At 39.2% G+C, this 17,139-nt stretch overlaps 1 protein-coding gene and 1 long non-coding RNA gene across 2 annotated transcripts in view; one reads left to right on the top strand and one right to left on the bottom strand.

The window, feature by feature from the left end:
* LOC144021812 (F-actin-uncapping protein LRRC16A-like) overlaps window positions 1-17,139 on the bottom strand; it is a 60,181-nt gene that overhangs the window by 7,719 nt on the left and 35,323 nt on the right. The window contains exons 14-30 of the mRNA XM_077525982.1: window positions 16,308-16,385; window positions 15,506-15,582; window positions 14,584-14,688; window positions 13,236-13,305; window positions 7,595-7,676; window positions 7,391-7,490; window positions 7,176-7,230; window positions 5,486-5,658; window positions 5,346-5,414; window positions 3,509-3,602; window positions 2,730-2,828; window positions 2,473-2,601; window positions 2,192-2,323; window positions 1,754-1,929; window positions 1,594-1,681; window positions 1,356-1,496; window positions 1,054-1,071 (exon numbers count right to left, since the gene is read on the bottom strand). Coding sequence (XP_077382108.1) covers window positions 1,054-1,071; window positions 1,356-1,496; window positions 1,594-1,681; window positions 1,754-1,929; window positions 2,192-2,323; window positions 2,473-2,601; window positions 2,730-2,828; window positions 3,509-3,602; window positions 5,346-5,414; window positions 5,486-5,658; window positions 7,176-7,230; window positions 7,391-7,490; window positions 7,595-7,676; window positions 13,236-13,305; window positions 14,584-14,688; window positions 15,506-15,582; window positions 16,308-16,385 — 1,686 coding nt within the window. The remainder of the gene's footprint in view (window positions 1-1,053; window positions 1,072-1,355; window positions 1,497-1,593; window positions 1,682-1,753; window positions 1,930-2,191; window positions 2,324-2,472; window positions 2,602-2,729; window positions 2,829-3,508; window positions 3,603-5,345; window positions 5,415-5,485; window positions 5,659-7,175; window positions 7,231-7,390; window positions 7,491-7,594; window positions 7,677-13,235; window positions 13,306-14,583; window positions 14,689-15,505; window positions 15,583-16,307; window positions 16,386-17,139) is intronic.
* LOC144021813 (uncharacterized) lies at window positions 8,427-10,117 on the top strand. Its single transcript, XR_013284184.1, has 3 exons — window positions 8,427-8,901; window positions 9,605-9,848; window positions 9,949-10,117. It is a non-coding gene; the product is annotated as an uncharacterized LOC144021813 (long non-coding RNA).

The raw sequence follows: 17,139 nt of genomic DNA, 5'->3' as shown, positions 1-17,139 counted from the left end.
ACCAAAAAAGTGCAACTGATCTGATGTTTTCAATCTTTATTAATAACTCGTGATCGGTCCTTTCAAACGGGAACAAGATCAGCAGCCAGTCCTTTCCCTCTTCTCCCTGGCATACTCTGCAGATTATTTCTTGAGCGGCACAGCTCATTTGCTCCCAATAACTTTTTTTTTTTATGTTTCAAGTGTCCCAAAGACGTATTTATACGTTTTTGTTGTTGTTGTTTTAAATATGCTAGAGCTGCAAAGAACGGTTGCAGAAATGGTCGTTATTACAAACAACGTAAGATCAACTAGGGCCATGTTGAAAAAAAAAACTCAATTACTCACAAAAGATTTGTGAAAATTGATTCAACTTCGCTATATTCTAATGCGAATTGCTGCAAAACGGAAACAGATAGAAACGTACACTTTTTTTCCTGATGAAAGAAGAGACTTTAATCTTTCTTTTGATAGGTTCCATGTTTTTATAGCAATAGAACACAATATTCTGCGGGATTCGCAAAATCAGTCCAAATCCAGTAAAACAGCGAACCGGATTGCAAAATGTGAAATTGTCTGAGAGCGAATGAGTTAATTGTGCATTCGAGACTTGCGGGGGCGTCCTGTGTGTAAAAAAAATATTACATCTCCTGTATTTTTTTGTTTTTTTGTCGACAACCTCTCTCTTCACAGCAGATTTTGACCTGACTAGTATGGGGTGACAGGATATATTTCCTTCCACGAGATGTCACTTCAAAATGACGTTTCGTCGACAGCTGTCATGAGCCTGAGCTATGGTTGCCCATAAGTAATTAAAAATAATACAAATACTCAAAACACAGACCCAAAAAAAAAAAGTGAGAACCACAGTAATATTAAACTTTGATGTCAAATTGGGGCCCGCAAAATATCATCCTGCGGCAAGTTTGAGACCCCTGCTGTAGATGAAGGTTAAAGACGGGCATAAAACACTTTTTACACTACATTTTTTTTTTTTTTTTTTACAGATGACCATCGAGCAGGCAGGTTCAGTGAGGAACGACAAGGAGTCAAGGACGGACCACAATTACTTACACTGGTGCAGCAAAGTGTCTCCATGGAGCAAGAAGAGGACGAACAGACGAAATTGAAGAAAAAAAAAAAAAAAAGACAATAAAGCCGAAAAAGGCAAATTGTGGGGGAAACTGTTGCCATATGATGACAATGAGCTTAGTGAGCAGGCTTTAAAAACAGGAGAAAGGCAAAACACATGACAGAGGATGAGAAAGGGACAAGAAACCTGTAACTTATCTTCTCCTTTCATTCAGTCATATGAACGACGACAAAAGAAGAATTTGAAACACAAAATCTCAATTGGATTTGGCCCTTTCCCGTACCATGCATGACTCCAATTCATCCAGTCGCTCGCCCTCCGGGATCTCATTGGACGCCCGTTTGGGAATCTTCTCCTCGGGAACGTCCATGTCGACCGACTCTTGCTGCAGCAAGGGTCGCCCTCTCCGCACCAGGTGGTCTGCCTGAGAGAGGTCAGGGGTGAAATCAGCAGAAATAAAAAAAAAAAAAAAAAAAAAAGGGGTGATGAGCTATTATGGATTAGGATTAGGATTTTCGCACCAGAGTGTGTTGTGAAGTGGAAAGCGCCTCTAAGATCTCATCAACGATACGATCGGACAGGAAGGAGGCAAGACTCAGTTTAACCTCACTGAAGAGAAAATAAAAAATAATAATCAATGTCTGACCTCATCTTGTATCATATAATAATAAAGGCACTTGCCTGATCTTATTGATGATGTCAATACCAGACTGATCCAGGAGAGTTTTGGTGACAAAACTCTTGGGGACGACCATCTTGGTTGAACTTGCCTTCACCAGGTCTGAACGCAGATTACTCCTTTTCATCACGTGAGGGCACAGAGACTCGGCTGTGTCCATCATCGACTCCAACAGGCTCTGTAAGATTTCATTTGAAATAATTAACTCTTAACAAATTAAGCGATGTGCATGTAGACATCGTTAGCTACAAAGTGATTCAATACAGCAGCAATATCAAGTTCTTTTCATTACACAAAATCTATGAATAGTTGTTTTTTTAATATGGTCAATAGGTGGCGCCACTGCCATGGTTTTCTTCTATGAATGTAGCAACGAGTCCTTCAATTGCATGACACTGCATCCAAATGGATACGTTGCCTGGGCGTGTCGTCGCGCATACCTGCAACTGTTGATCCATGACGAAAGTCACCTCGCCCGCCATCGACTCCAATTTCTCCTGAATGGGGCCGACTGAAGCGCGGTGCACCTCCTCTCGAGAGGCGGAGCCCAGGTGGTAGAGGTGAGGAAGGAGCTGTGAAGACATGCAAAAGCGGGGAAAAATTAACATGGTTAATTGTATAATGCAACCAAAAAGCAAAAACTTGCTTGAGACGCCCCACAGATTCATTTGGAATGAAATCATCGCATCACAGACGGCACATCAACGATCTCGTTTCTCACCGTTTTAGAGTTCCTGGCATCTTTGATGAGGCTTTCAGCAGACCTGACATCTTCGAGGATGACGTCCGTCTCAGAATTCCTCAGAGAGTTCAGGTGGTCCTGCACCTTCACGCAAATCCTGTCCATCATCTACACAACAGAAACCGGAATCATGGATTCACTTTAAGCTGTAAAATGGCAATCACATTGTTGCCTGTTATAGAATGCATAATTCGAACAATTAAATCAAATGAGAGGTGGTGAGTGTGTTTCGAAACCTGCTGCGTCGTCGTGGTTACGATGCCCTGTTGAAGGCGGTAGGCTTGCTCTTGTTGATATTTCCTGGTTTCATGGTTTCTATACAAGTAGTTTTCAATCTGAGTGGGAAACAGAATCACACATAATGTCCGTGATGCTGTATTTAACTCATTCACTCGCCGCCATTTTCACATTGCGCAATCCCGTTGGCTCCCGGCTGTTTGACTGGATTTGGACTGATTTTGCAAGGCCCACAAAATATTGTGTCCAATTGCTATAAAAGCATGGAACCTATCAAAAGAAAGATTAAAGTCTCTTCTTTCATCAGGAAAAAAAAAAGTATGTTTCTATCTGTTTCAATTTTGCAGCAATTAGCATCAGAAGAGAGCTAAGTTTCATCAGTTTTCACAAATCTATTCAAAATTCTAATTAATTGAGCTTTTTTTTCTACATGGCCCTGGTTGATCTCCTTTGCTCTGCTGCCACCTGCTGGCCGTTTGTGTAATAACTACCATTTCTGCAACCGTTCTTTGCAGCTGAGATGCTGCATCAAAGCCTTCTGTATGCTCTAGCATAAAAAAACAAAAACATGTATAAATACGTCTTTGGGACACTTAGAACATTAAAAAAAAACGTATTTACACGTTATTGGGAGCAAATGAGTTAATGTTTCCCTGCCTATTGAAATCCAGTTATCCCCATGATTACACTGCTTCTCGTTTTCTGGTTTGTGCAAACATGACTCAAAATGTACACGACAGATTGCGACTGATGGCACTAATGGAGCTCGTTACGATACCTTGAGCAAGGCGTCCTCCGTCTTCTCTGGACTGGCTTTCAGAGCCTGAGAGGCATCGATGATGGGGATGGGCATGAAACGGATAGTGAAGTTCCTATTGGGGGCACACAACCAGAGAGACAAAATTGAAATGACACAGAGAGAGGAAATTGGACACGGCTATCAAGCGCACGAGCGTAGAAGGAAACAAGTTAAATTACTCCACACATTTTTATAAATCAGAATGTGCTGGCCCCAAAGATTTTTTTTTGTCATTAATAGCAATTATGGGAAGGCTTTAATTATTGAGTTACTGAGAACCATAATGTGTCCCACAGAACTTTTTTTTTTATGCATTTCAATAAGCAAGAAAATGAAAACACATCAAATCAAGTCGCAAAGACACAACAACAGTTTCATCCGCCTTTTGAAATGACAAAATTCAACATACTGGCAATTAAAACATATAAAACACATCAAATGTAAAAAGGATTGGGGAGAGGAATATTGCAACACATTAATGGATATTTCTGATCACCTCTACAGGAAAAACAAGCAATTTAAATCAAGTCTATTCAGTCGAGTGGTCAAATATCCGGCCAGAAGCTTACGGATTCGCTACAGAAAGTATTTGCTACACGTAATCATTGGAACACTAACATTAGTGGGGGCATGTGTAAATAAATCTGAACTCAATTCACATGAGGGCACCCAAAACAAAACATTAAAAAAAAAAAAACATTGAAGGTATGCATTATATAGTTGCAAAAAGAATGGTTCAAATCATCTTAAACGGGGCTTACTTTTTTCTTTTTTTTCCCCAAAAACAAGTGTGACTTGGTTTAATCATTCATGACACTTCTCCCCACTGGATTTAATCAAAGTGTGACAATCTGCACACCGGATTGAATCAAAGTAGTGTCAAGTGTGACAGCCAAACAGTTAAACTTTTATTCATATCATTTAATAAAATATAGAATATTTATAAATTTGATCCCTTAGTAGGGCGTTTATTAATTTAACTTTTGAAACACCTATGAAGTATACCGTAGTGAATATTTTGGAATATTTGACACAAATGTAATGTCAAGTAAAGACTTTTTATAACAAAATATGCACACAGAGAAACGGGGGGGGGGGGTGAAAACTGTTATTTCAAATATGAAATAGCTTGATAGAAGCGAGGGAGACGAATCGTCAGAAGGCTGATAAGGAGAGAAAAAGGCTGATGACGGCAAAAGAAGTCGATGGATGAATTCAGTCCAAAAATGTAAACCCTGAAGAATTCCATCGCCACCGAGACATTTTCTGCTCCGCATATTTAACTCTTTGACTGCCAAATATTATCCAAAAAACAACCCCAATAGTGCCAGCCGATTTTGAGCATTTTCACTCGTCTTTCAAGACAAACAAAATATTGTAACGCTATGACTACATAAACATAAACAAAAGTATGTTTCTACCTTATTCTGTTCTTTAGCAATCAGCATTCAAAAATAGGTAATTGAGTGACACTATTTTTATTGACGCTCTGTGAATTAAATTTAATGTGACAAAGGAAAACGTTCAATTTCATCATATCAGTCGTGTTTCATTGTAATTTCATATCGTGAGCCCATTGAAAAGAGATACAATGCTGCCATCTACTGGCCATAGTTAGTGGGTGTTTTTGATTCCACAACCCATTGAGCAGGCAGTGCTGCACAAGACATTGCACTGTCCATTGTGGGGGGGGGGAAAAAAACAGAGTAAACATCAATTAACGTTTATGGCGGCATCATTAGGATTTTAGCATACATCATTAAAAGTTTTTGGCGGTCAAAGAGTAAAAAGAAAATGGCTGCATATTGATGCATACTTCTCCAGAGCCGTTGCTACGTCCTGCAGACCCTGAGGACCAGTATTGTTTTTGTCCCAGATCACCGTCCTGGAAAGACAAGTGCAAAGTGTGACACAAACGGCCCAAAATGGTCACATTTGCTCTCCTGCGGCGGGCACCTGAGTTTCGAGTTAATCTGCAAGGCCTTTGCCAGCATCTTGGCGCCCATGTCGCCCATCGCGTTGCCGCCGATGTCGAGCCTGGTTAGCGACGTGTTGCTGCCGAGCGCGTTCAGAACGATGGTCAGATCGCTCTTCAGTCGCGAGTCGGCCAGAGACAAAGACGTGAGCGGCTGCGGAAGAAAGCAAAGCTGTCAACTTGCATTTGCCAGCAAACGCACAATAAATAAAACATCTTAAATGAAGCTTGCGTGCTTGTCAAAACTCATTTCGTGATAGTAATGTAGCGCTTTGACCAGTCGAGACACAATTACAACAAAGGCGTAAAATGATGATTTCATGCCTTCTTGAAAGAAAGAAAAGTGCAGGGGCGAATCGTTTACAGCCGACATTATGCATGAAAATTTAACCCGCCACGAGTCTCATTAGTCGTCCCGTGTTGTAAATGATGGCATTTTTATAATGCTTTTGGTCCAAAGTGTTTCACAATCTTGCCTCTCAGTCAGACACAGATGGCTGCAGGGCAGCCAAGCAAGGTGGCCTGTCTGACTCATGCATGCTGCATGCTGGGTAACAACAAAGCACCGACGGTGACCCACTTAAATCTTGAAGAAGAAGAAAAAAAATCAGTGGGCTTTGCATCCTGGTTTTAACTCCTTTGAAAAATTAAAATATGCAAACAAGGAAAGTAGCAGTAGCAACCAAGCTAGCAAAATCGATGTTGACAGTATCGTCACTCAATTTCTCCCCTCTGGACATAGAGAAAATTCACTTATTAATCACTGAAATGAAGAAATCATTACCCTGTTTCATTAATCTGGGGAAATGAGAAAATGTATAAAAAAATTGAAAAATAAATAAATGGCCAAATTAGAGAGTGACTAACCATTCTTTCAAAGATGGATTGTTGCAACAGCAGCTTCACGCTGGGCTATATCAATTATTTCCGCTAATGTGTGATTGCAGATGGGAAACTCGTCATTGTAAGTCTACTCAACACTTTAAATAGAACAATTAGAATCACTCACAAAATGAATGTGATGCTTACGCTTTATGTTTTATTAATGTACATTCGAAAAATATTGCTTTGCGTCTGTATTGTTCAGATTGTTTGTTTATATTAATCATAAAGACTTTATTACATGGCAACATTTGACACGTAAATCAATATAAAAAACACATACTGTCCTAATGTTATATAATTTTCTGTTTACATATCTCATATTTCCGTATGATTTGAACTTTTTTTTTTTTGTCCCCTTTGCTTTGTCGCATCTGTCACTTCCCCTCGATCTACATAAGTGAACGTTGCATTTGAAATGTTGCCTTCAATCAAGCTTCATTTCTCTTCCATCAATTTTGACCGCGCTACGTTCACACTCAGCTCACCAGATTCCACACGCGAGTCTCCTGTCCCTAATGACACACCCGCACGCACGCAAGCAATCCCCCCACTCACCGCTTTACCGTTAACGCGACTCGTACGGGAGACAAACGAGTACGAGCGCCCATCATGGAGTGAGATAGCGGAGGAGTGAGAGTTAAGGCAGTAAGTGATCAGCTGATCGATAAAGGTGACTTCCGTTTACATAACAATCAGCAGTCCACATTACACAAATCAGATCCTGATGCAACCTAAATTATGTGAAAGCCTTTCAGACCCAGACAACTAAGGAAATGAAAAACTCACCGACTCTTCCTCCTGGATCATGTGAACCAGACTGTCCAACACCGGGGCAAGGTTTCTGAATCAGATAGACGACAAGAGCAGAGCCCATATTTGAAAAACAATCGAAGACAGTATTTTACAAGAGCAACAACAACATGCTGCTGGTTGCATCATCCATCACGAGTACCCGATATTTTATGTGTCAAGCCGTATAAAGCGCAAGCTCGTAATCTTACTTAGACTTGATGTTGTTGAAATTCTTGCCCAGAGACAAATGTCTTATTGATCGGTTTTTCGCCAACCATATCAACAGAGTTGAGAGATCAGAGTCCAGGCCTGGAAATGCACACAAACAAAACAAAAAAATGTCAGGAAAAAAAAAAATATATATCCCTTGGCGAACATTGAAAAGTCAGCAAAGAAAGAAGGCGGTGCCTCACTATTGTCGGAGATATCCAGACTGGAGATGTTTGGAATCTCAGCAATGCAACCTTCAAGTATCTGGGACCCTCCAGAACGCAACTGTTGGAGCAACAACACACAGTAAGACAACTACAAGGCACGCATAATTCACAATTCATCACTGATTATGAGAAAAAATGGACGTAATGAAAATATACTCCGAGATGCTCAACCAAGAGAACTGCAAAAAAAAGTCACAAAAGTTCCAGCATACAGTCAAGATGCATAAACACAAATTCTCATGATGAACATGCAAATGCAAAGCAGAGGTCTTGAAAATAACTGATAAAATAATTAATGTCTGATCGATAATGACATATATATTTATAATTACCCAGCCACAACATTATATACACTAATGACATCCAATAACTAACAGGCTGTATGTATCTCAGAATAGTTCTTCACGATATACACTTTGCAGTCATATTCCAATGGAATGAAATGTTTGTTCATTTTTTTGCTATAAAAGCATGGAACCTATCAAAAGAAAGATTAAAGTCTCTTCTTTCATCAGGAAAAAAAAAGTATGTTTCTATCTGTTTCCGTTTTGCAGCAATTAGCATTAGAAGAGAGCAAAGTTTCATCAGTTTTCACAAATCGATTTCAAATTGTAAGTAGTTTAAATTTCGCCCTGGTTGATCTCCTTTGTCTGCTGCCACCTGCTGGCCGTTTGTGTAATAACTACCATTTCTGCAACCGTTCTTTGCAGTTGAGAGGCTGCATCAAATCCTTCTGTATGCTCTAGCATTAAAAAAAAACGTATAAATACGTCTTTGGGACACTTAAAGGTACACTCAGTATTATACAGTGGCATCTAGTGGTGAAATAATAAATCATTCGAAAAAAAAAAACAATTGTTTGTGTTAGTAGTATGTAAAAAGATATGTTGTATCGCATAAACGTACTTTTTTAAAATATAACGGTTAGTCTAGAAATCGCAAATTATCTTACATGTCCGCGCCTCGCCTGCTAGTGTCTGCCATGTTTCGCCGCCATCTTTCTGCTACGGGTGCCGTCAAAGACAAATTTCAGCGCTCCATTTCTTAACGCGTTTTTGGAACGCACTTCCGGTTTGTATGGCGACCGCGTGTCCACGAAGAAGAAGAGTTTCCGGTCCCCGAAGAGAGCATTATCAAGCATCACACTTACTTTGGGAATTTATTTTATTTCAGCGCGACAAAACAAGAGTTTATATTGTAGCCGCATTTGCCTGATGGAGAGAAATGAGGAACAGACTAGGTTTGGGACGTGCCGGTGCCTTCGACTGCTTTCTACTTGACCGGTAAGTAAGAGTACATTTGTGTTTACGTTTTGAGAGCGAGAGAAAAAGTATACTCCGTACTAATTAATACGATGTTCGTACCTTTGTTTTACGATCACTGTAGCTGTTGATTAGCAACTCCGCACCACTCGAACGATTTCGTTATGTAACTACTTGCTTTGAAAAAAAAAAAAGATTCCCGCTGGCACGTTATATTTAGAGTAAATGCGCAAGTTATTGTGTAATGTAATGTAACTGTGATTTCGGAGGTATATTTGCCCATAACTTCAATGGAGAATCTAAAGCATAGTGTATTAGTGGAGGAGTTGAAAATTATTTTCGTTGTGGTTGGTGAAAATAGTGTTCTCGAAATTAATTTTCGGCAGGGAATAACTTTCTGGACTTAAATGCTGGCTGTACCGTAAGCACTGCTAGAGTCTGAACTCTCTCACTCAAGTGTGTACTGGTCCATTGTGTAATTGGGTGCACAAGAATTTACAGGCTGCCACGTTTTCCACGGAAATTCAACAAGCAAGCAGCCTTTGCATATTCTATGCAGTATGCAGTCAAGTTACTTTTATCTAGCTAATACAATGTTTTGGGCCCAAAAACTAAAGATCTTACCTCTATTTTGGGGGCTTTGTTGGAAAGTTGGTGACATATAGTAGTATCATCAATTATTCTATTTTATTTTATAATTGTGTTTTTGTTTGTGTCACACTAGATCAACAGCCAAACTTGAGGGGTTCCAGAACCATATTCTGATGTATACAAGCATTCATGGACCGTTTAAATACATCACCGACCTGCAAGAAAAAAAAATATCAAGGGGAGAGTCAGCAGCCATATTGGAATGCCCCGAATGAGGACACTTGAATGGAGGACCCCAGAAGGCTTCGGTGTTGTACCACCAGTATCTCCACCTACCATATCTGAGCTGCAACAAACTGAAGTCAGCCGACGTCTTGGTATGTCATTTACATATGGACGGCATTGCACACTACATGAACTTTTTGTGTGAAGCAATACGGAATGGTCACATGTACAAGCACCACTTGTTTTACACAGGACCTGCTGACCAGGTGTCTGAAGCCATGGAGTGACTCCTCCCTCACTTTCCTCAGCAAGCCTTTGAAGAATATGATATCATCGTTGGTGGGAACATGCCCTCACTCCATAACATGTACTTGTGCAGTCAAGGAGCATGTCAAACTTAATAAAACCAGCAAACATTGAAGTGACTTCATTTTTACTGCAGTCTGTTCACACAATCAATGGACAAGCCTTCCTTAATTTTGCCCCAATAACATCATAGAGTAGGCGAAAAGTAGTGTTACAGATCATACTGTGTTCGGGAGAGTTTGAGGAATGTTGCAATGTTAATGGGGGGCAATGTCAGCACACACACACACACACACACACACACAAAAAACCATCATGGTATTGAGTTAATCAGATATTTTAGCTGTGTACAACACATACCTGCTCTGTAACACTACTTTTGGCCCAAACCTGTATGTCTATTTTCCATATTTTGAAATGCACAGCGTATTGGTAGATTTCTGGAACAACTGCAATTCATGTAGCTCATTATATTCTAACAGCATTTTTATTTTTTTTTTTTAGTTAATATGTTCATTTCATGTAGACTTTTATTTTACTTTATTTTATTCATTCATTTTCATGTACTGTACCTTACATTCATTGGCCAATGAAGAATTCCTTGTCATTGCAAGCATTTATAATAATTCTCCAGGCTTTTGATGTTTTACATTTCTGGTCATGTAAAATAGTGTTAGGTTAGGTGTCGAATGAACACTGCATGTTGACGCCAAAGGAAATAGTATTTTTTTAGTTATTCAAAATGTACAAATTAACACACAACAACAATATACAAGTTATACAAACTACAACAACAAGTGTCAGACATGGACTAATTATATGCCAGGTAAAAAACCTTTGTATTGTCCTCGAGGATCTGGGAAAGTGTCACTTATTTGCTACAAGTCCACCAAGGTGCTGCAGTCTGGGATCCAGGTACAGGAAATCATGGTGGTGCTGATGTGGGATCCAGGTACAGGAAATCATGGTGGTGCTGATGTGTCAGCAATGTGTCAAAAAGTATTTCTTGGTGTCAGTCTATCAGCTGGACTTGGATATCTTCATGTTCCTCCATGGTCATTTCCTGTACGAGTCTGCAAGAAGGTAACAATTGTATGTCAGATGAGGTACCAAACAATGAACTGAAAGTCACTGAGCCAATGAAGTACATTATTACATGAGCAAGACTATTTGTGAAAGCCATGTAAATTCCTGCACATCGAAGTACAAGGAAGCTGTTGTATCTTCAATCAAAACTAATTAAGTTGCTTAGTGATATTTATTAGGTAAAATTGTTCAACATGGTGACAAATCGATATCTGAGTAAAGGGTTTCAAATGTTTTTGTAAGCAGCACTTTTCTGAGTGGTTAGTAGCAACAAGACACGGGGGGAATTACGAGTCTGAGTTGCAGGTGTGTAGTTCAGTTAACACCATTATTTTTGTACGATATACTAAACATATCAGCAAACAATGTAATCTAAATACCACATATTCCAAGCAAAGGTATGTTTTGAGCCTTTCACATGCATGCTCGAATGGAATTATTTTTCCATGATGACATAATTGTACGTTACGAGGCACCGCGTTCTCTTCCTCGTTGTCTCTCTCGCCCCCTTTGAGATGGTCCACATGTCTATAAAACGTATAACATAACTGTGTATTCTCTGTTGCATGGTTTAGTTGCACTAACAAATATGAACATAGATAGCCATTATCATTAGCTGACGTACAGTATTTCCAAACAATGCAGACAAAAATATTAATTCTGAAATTAAATGACTAAATCACAATTATTAGGGATCTGTACAGTATGTCTAACAAATGCAATTCACTTACGTCATCACTCGAGGGAATACCAGAAGTTGTTTGCGTTCTGTTCCGGTGAAATTGGTGGTAGGCTGTTGAAGTAGGGTCTCTCTGGGACGCCGTAGTTCGTGTGCTTAAAATCATTGCATTATCTTGTTTGACCGATAGATGGCGGTCGTGAGCTACACACTGGGGCTTTAAAACATAAAAACGTATTTACACGTTATTGTGAACAAATGAGTTAATTAATGCAGAGTGAATCAATACTGAACATTAAAAGTTTGAAAAAGCAGAATTTGATTGACTCTCGTTTGTAGGGGACGTTATGACGCGCAGATGTCGACGTGTACTGCATGTTGTGGCCTGTAAATCATCATAAGAATGACACGATAATGAAGCAAAACAGCAGTTCATTCCGCACAAGACAGTGGAGAAATCATTTAAAAAAAAAGAAAAAAAAAGAGGAGGGTGAGCATTATTTAAGCACACTAAACCAACACCAGATGCGCAAATAAGAAGAAACGAGAAGTTAATTAGTAATTGTGAGTCTATGGGTACTTACACAATGGCCAAGCTTAAAGAGGCATTAAGGGGAGAGAACAGCGCATCAGACGGAAGCCAACAATTAGCAACACAGATGCTTCACATTGCACTGAACACACGTTTGCATCTTGTGCAGTTCGCTTCTTGAGCACAGTCAGCCGAGTCGGAGCGCCGCATTCAGCAAAGGGCTCATTAGGGCATCAAAAACCCGGCAGAAAAAGCCTCATTTAATTCCCACAGCTTCAATGACGGAAGATTTCAACTGCTATCTGCAATTGAATTTCCCCTGTGATTTCTATTCATGCGCTATCTTTGGTGATCCCGTTTAAGCTGCAGAACGTTCTTTTTATTCTTACTGCGCTTCATCAGTAGGGAAAAAAAAAGGTGTGAGATGTAAAAATGATAGTGGGAAACTGAAAACTCCCTTCTTACAACTACCATCCTCTGGGTGCCGGCGCTGGTGTGGTCTTCCAAGTCGTTCATTATAAAGCCACTTGGCATGTCACCAGTCCGTCAAACGGTTTTAGAGTGGCTGCTAAAAAAGCTGATTGCAGTAAAGGAGGATCAGTTCCAAATGATTCGATGCCGCACTCACCAAAATTAAGCTGAAAATGGCACTTGAACAAAAAGCTTTAGAGTCCATTTGCAAAGATGCGCCGTTATTTTCAGTGGGCCGCATGTTAAATGACAACTCAACTCTTTCGCACGCACATTTTATCTTGAAAAAGTGTTTAAAGGACCCGAACGTGTCGTTCAACAAATCTGCATAACACATCATTTGATTTTTATATCATTATATAAATCATAACGTGAAATGCTCTTTAGAATCTTGCTTGCACAAATTAATAGTAAGAAATGTGTCAATATCTTATTGACAAAAGAGCAAACGTGCCAATTTCTCACCTCACAGCAGCTGAGGTCGAGCGATACGTCCTTCAAATTGGGGTTACTTGCCAGGCCGAGCAGGAGAGCTCTGCAATATTCAATTGGATGGAAACAAATCATGACATATTTAGAAATTGATAGATTAACTCTTTGACTGCCAAAAACGTTTAATGACGTATGCTAAAATTCTAATGAATGCCGCCACAAATGTTAATTGATGTTTACCAAGTGTTTTTTTTTTTTTTTTTTTTTTTTCCTCTCTCAATGGGCAGTGCAACGTCTTGTGCAGCACTGCCTGCTCAATAGGTTGTGGAATCAAAAACACCCACTAACTATGCCAGCAGATGGCAGCATTATATCTTTTTTTTTTTTTTTTTCCAATGGGCTCACGGTATATAAGAGGTTACAATGAAACATGACTGATACGATGAAATTGAACATTTTCAAGGATGACATGAATGATGAAAGCCTTTGTCACATTAAATCTATTTCACAGAGCGTCAATAAACAAAACAAAAAAAAATTCATATCCAAGTCACTGTTGTGCAAAAAAATGTATCTTTTCAATGACACTCAAATGACCTATTTTTGAATGGTGATTACTAAAGAATGGAATAAGGTAGAAACATACTTTTTTTATTTATTTATGTAGTCGTAGTGCACAATATTTTGCCTTGAAAGATGAGTGAAAATGCTCGAAATCGGTTGGGATTTTATTATTTGGATAATGTTTGGCAGTCAAAGAGTTAAAAGGCCCCGCGACACTTGTGAGGAGGAAGCGTGTTCAGAAAATGGAAATGGATGGATGGATGGATGGAATAATGGATGGATGGATGGATGGATGGATGGATGTAATAATGGATGGAATAATGGATGGATGGATGGATGGATGGATGGAATAATGGATGGATGGATGGATGGATGTAATGGATGGATGGATGGATGGATGTAATAATGGATGGATGGATGGATGGATGGATGTAATAATGGATGGATGGATGGATGTAATAATGGATGGATGGAATAATGGATGGATGGATGGATGGAATAATGGATGGATGGATGGATGGATGGATGGATGTAATAATGGATGGATGGATGGATGGATGGATGGATGTAATAATGGATGGATGGATGGATGGATGGAATAATGGATGGATGGATGGATGGAATAATGGATGGATGGATGGATGGAATAATGGATGGATGGATGGATGGATGGAATAATGGATGGATGGATGGATGGATGTAATAATGGATGGATGGATCGATGGAATAATGGATGGATGGATGGATGGATGGATGGATGGATGGATGGATTAAAAGGACCATGTTGTTGTTGTTGTTGTTGTTGTTGTTGGCTCACTTGAGGACATCCGGCGCCATCTTTGTTCCCGACACGTTAATGGAGCTGAGAGACACGGCGCTGCTGAAGAAGTGCTTAAAAGATGGCGGCACCTCCTTACCTTTCCTACGGAAAAATATCACAAATCAAAGCATGACATGGCTTTTACAACACCACACAGCTTTCCGTTTCCTGCTCCCACAACAAGTGCGCGTATCCAATAAAAAGCTGGCTCGATACGCATCTCGATTCACGGGGTTGCAATAAGATTTAAAGGACGGTTTGATTTCAAGTGGAACGATTCGATTCATTTTGATTCAATGGGATTAAAAATCTATATGGTGCGGTTCAGATTAAGAGGGTATGTTGCAATGAGTTTCTTATTCTCATTAAAAACATTTCAGGACTGGCATTTTTTTCAAAGATATATCTCGGCAATAAATGACAATTCCATACGCATCTTGATATATTTTCCTCAGCACAGGTTCAGGGTATTTTATAGCTTTAGCAATGGCCAGAAAATTGGAGAATACATTTTGAAACAAGCAACCACCAGACAGTGTGCCTCTTAAACTAGCCACTGGTTTCTCTGTCTCTGCAACGTTTCTTTATTCTCTCCTGTCCTCCCACTAGCCCCGCTCATCTTCCCTCTATAGTCAACAGCCTGAGGGCCCGATCAACATCGGCTCTATTCACCCCTTGATGAAGATCTCAACTCCCCCGAGACTCGGTGGGATTAGATAACAGCGTATCACGAGCCGCACCCCTGACCCATCTGTTCCACACGTGACCAGCGCAAACACACGGTACCGCCTCAAGTCTGTTTGTCATGACCGTCAGTCACCAGCAGGTGTCACACAGGAAATATTGAGGTCATGCCTGACTAGAATGCAAAAAGTTTGGTTTTTTTGGACACTATAAGACACTCCAGTTTGGGTCTTACCTGTGAGGAAAGACACTCTTTGAAATGTTGAGGACAGACAGATGCTGGACCGAACCTCGTAACAGAGCAGAACAAACCTGGAAAATGTCAGAAATTCATTGGATAAACAAAGTAGGTGCGTTTCCAACCCCATTTTATGTGTTTTACATTATATGCATCTTTATTTTTTCATAGATACTAAATATTTCAGAGTGGACTATTGTACAGCGGTTGTAACAAGTTTGAGCCTATTCAAAAACATGAGAATGCATCTGCAGACTTTTCATCAACTACTGATAGAGAACTTACGTATGTGATAAAGGAACACTTTTAATTTTTGCGTGACTAAAATATAAACATGGCTTAATCTGATTTTTTTTTTTTTTTATGAACTTTATAGAAGCACAGCTCACTTTTGGATAATAGATTTTTTTTTTTTTTTCCAAAAGAAGTTATTAATTGGGTGGATCAATATCCTCTATAACAGCTGGCTACTTCTCAGACAAATCAATATTGGTGTATTCAGCGCTCAGACTGACAGCAATACTTTACACATACAGTAAGAACGTTCTGTTTTCTGTTGTTTACACATAAAGTTGGAATAACTTATTTTCAGATAGGAGATCATTCCTATTTAAATGCATTATTTGAGCAGGTGTAATGATTACATTTGAGAAAACACTACGTCAAGATCAAGAATAAATTATACCCGGTAAAAAACATGTCACTTTGTGAAGAAAAATGAGAATTTGTGGACCGAAGCAATCATCAAGCATCAGTAACAAAATATATTTGTACTTTTCCTCTGCCTGTTCTTATTCACCTGGTCCAACGAGCAGTCTGTGTTGGAGAGATCCAAAGTTGTCAGTCGGTTGGGCTGGCTCAAGAAATTGTAAAAATGCTACAAAGACAACAAGAACGCATTAGACACACAGAAGAAAACATTCATTGAAAGTTGTTGTTTTTTTGTCATTTAATTTTTATTTAGTAGCCGTATTTTTCCCAGCCTATCCATCATGTCTGATAATATTGCGTAAAAATTAGGGCTGTCAAACGATTACATTTTTTAATCAGATTAATCACATCTTAAAATTTTGATTAATCACGATTAATCGCTTAATTAAAAAAGATTTTTATCAACATTTTTTTCCCGCCAAATTTTAAAATGCACCTCTTATGTGTTCATTTTTTTTCGGCATTTTCGGCTCCTCTTTTTCTAATCAGTTCATTACTTGCATAATTTAAAGTGAAAAAAAAAATATTCTGAATGTCACACGCAAACATTTATTAAATGCTTCACTTGAATGCGCGTTATGTTTATTGTTCAAACACAACCTGTGCTACCTTTAACGTAGCCGTCCGCTGTTAAGCTAAAGGATCATTTGCAGTCTAAATTAATAGTGTGATTAATTCATGATTAATGCGATAATTTTTTGTGTTTAATTCATTAGTTAACGCTTTAACTTTGACAGCACTAGTAAAAATGGAATTTCTCATAATAAGTACACATGCTTTTCCTCAGATGAATCAAATCAGCATATCACAGATGACTACAGCAGAATCGATTTGCTGCCTAACTACAAATCCAATCTATAAATGAAATTGATTTGTAAAGTGTCTTTAGTTGCCGTTTTGATCGTACAGTAGGACAAACT

The sequence above is a fragment of the Festucalex cinctus genome, chromosome 7, assembly GCF_051991245.1.
Source record: "Festucalex cinctus isolate MCC-2025b chromosome 7, RoL_Fcin_1.0, whole genome shotgun sequence".
NCBI classification, from domain to species: domain Eukaryota; kingdom Metazoa; phylum Chordata; class Actinopteri; order Syngnathiformes; family Syngnathidae; genus Festucalex; species Festucalex cinctus.
The sequence above is the reverse complement of the archived record's forward strand: the minus strand, read 5'-3'. Positions and strand labels throughout refer to the sequence as shown.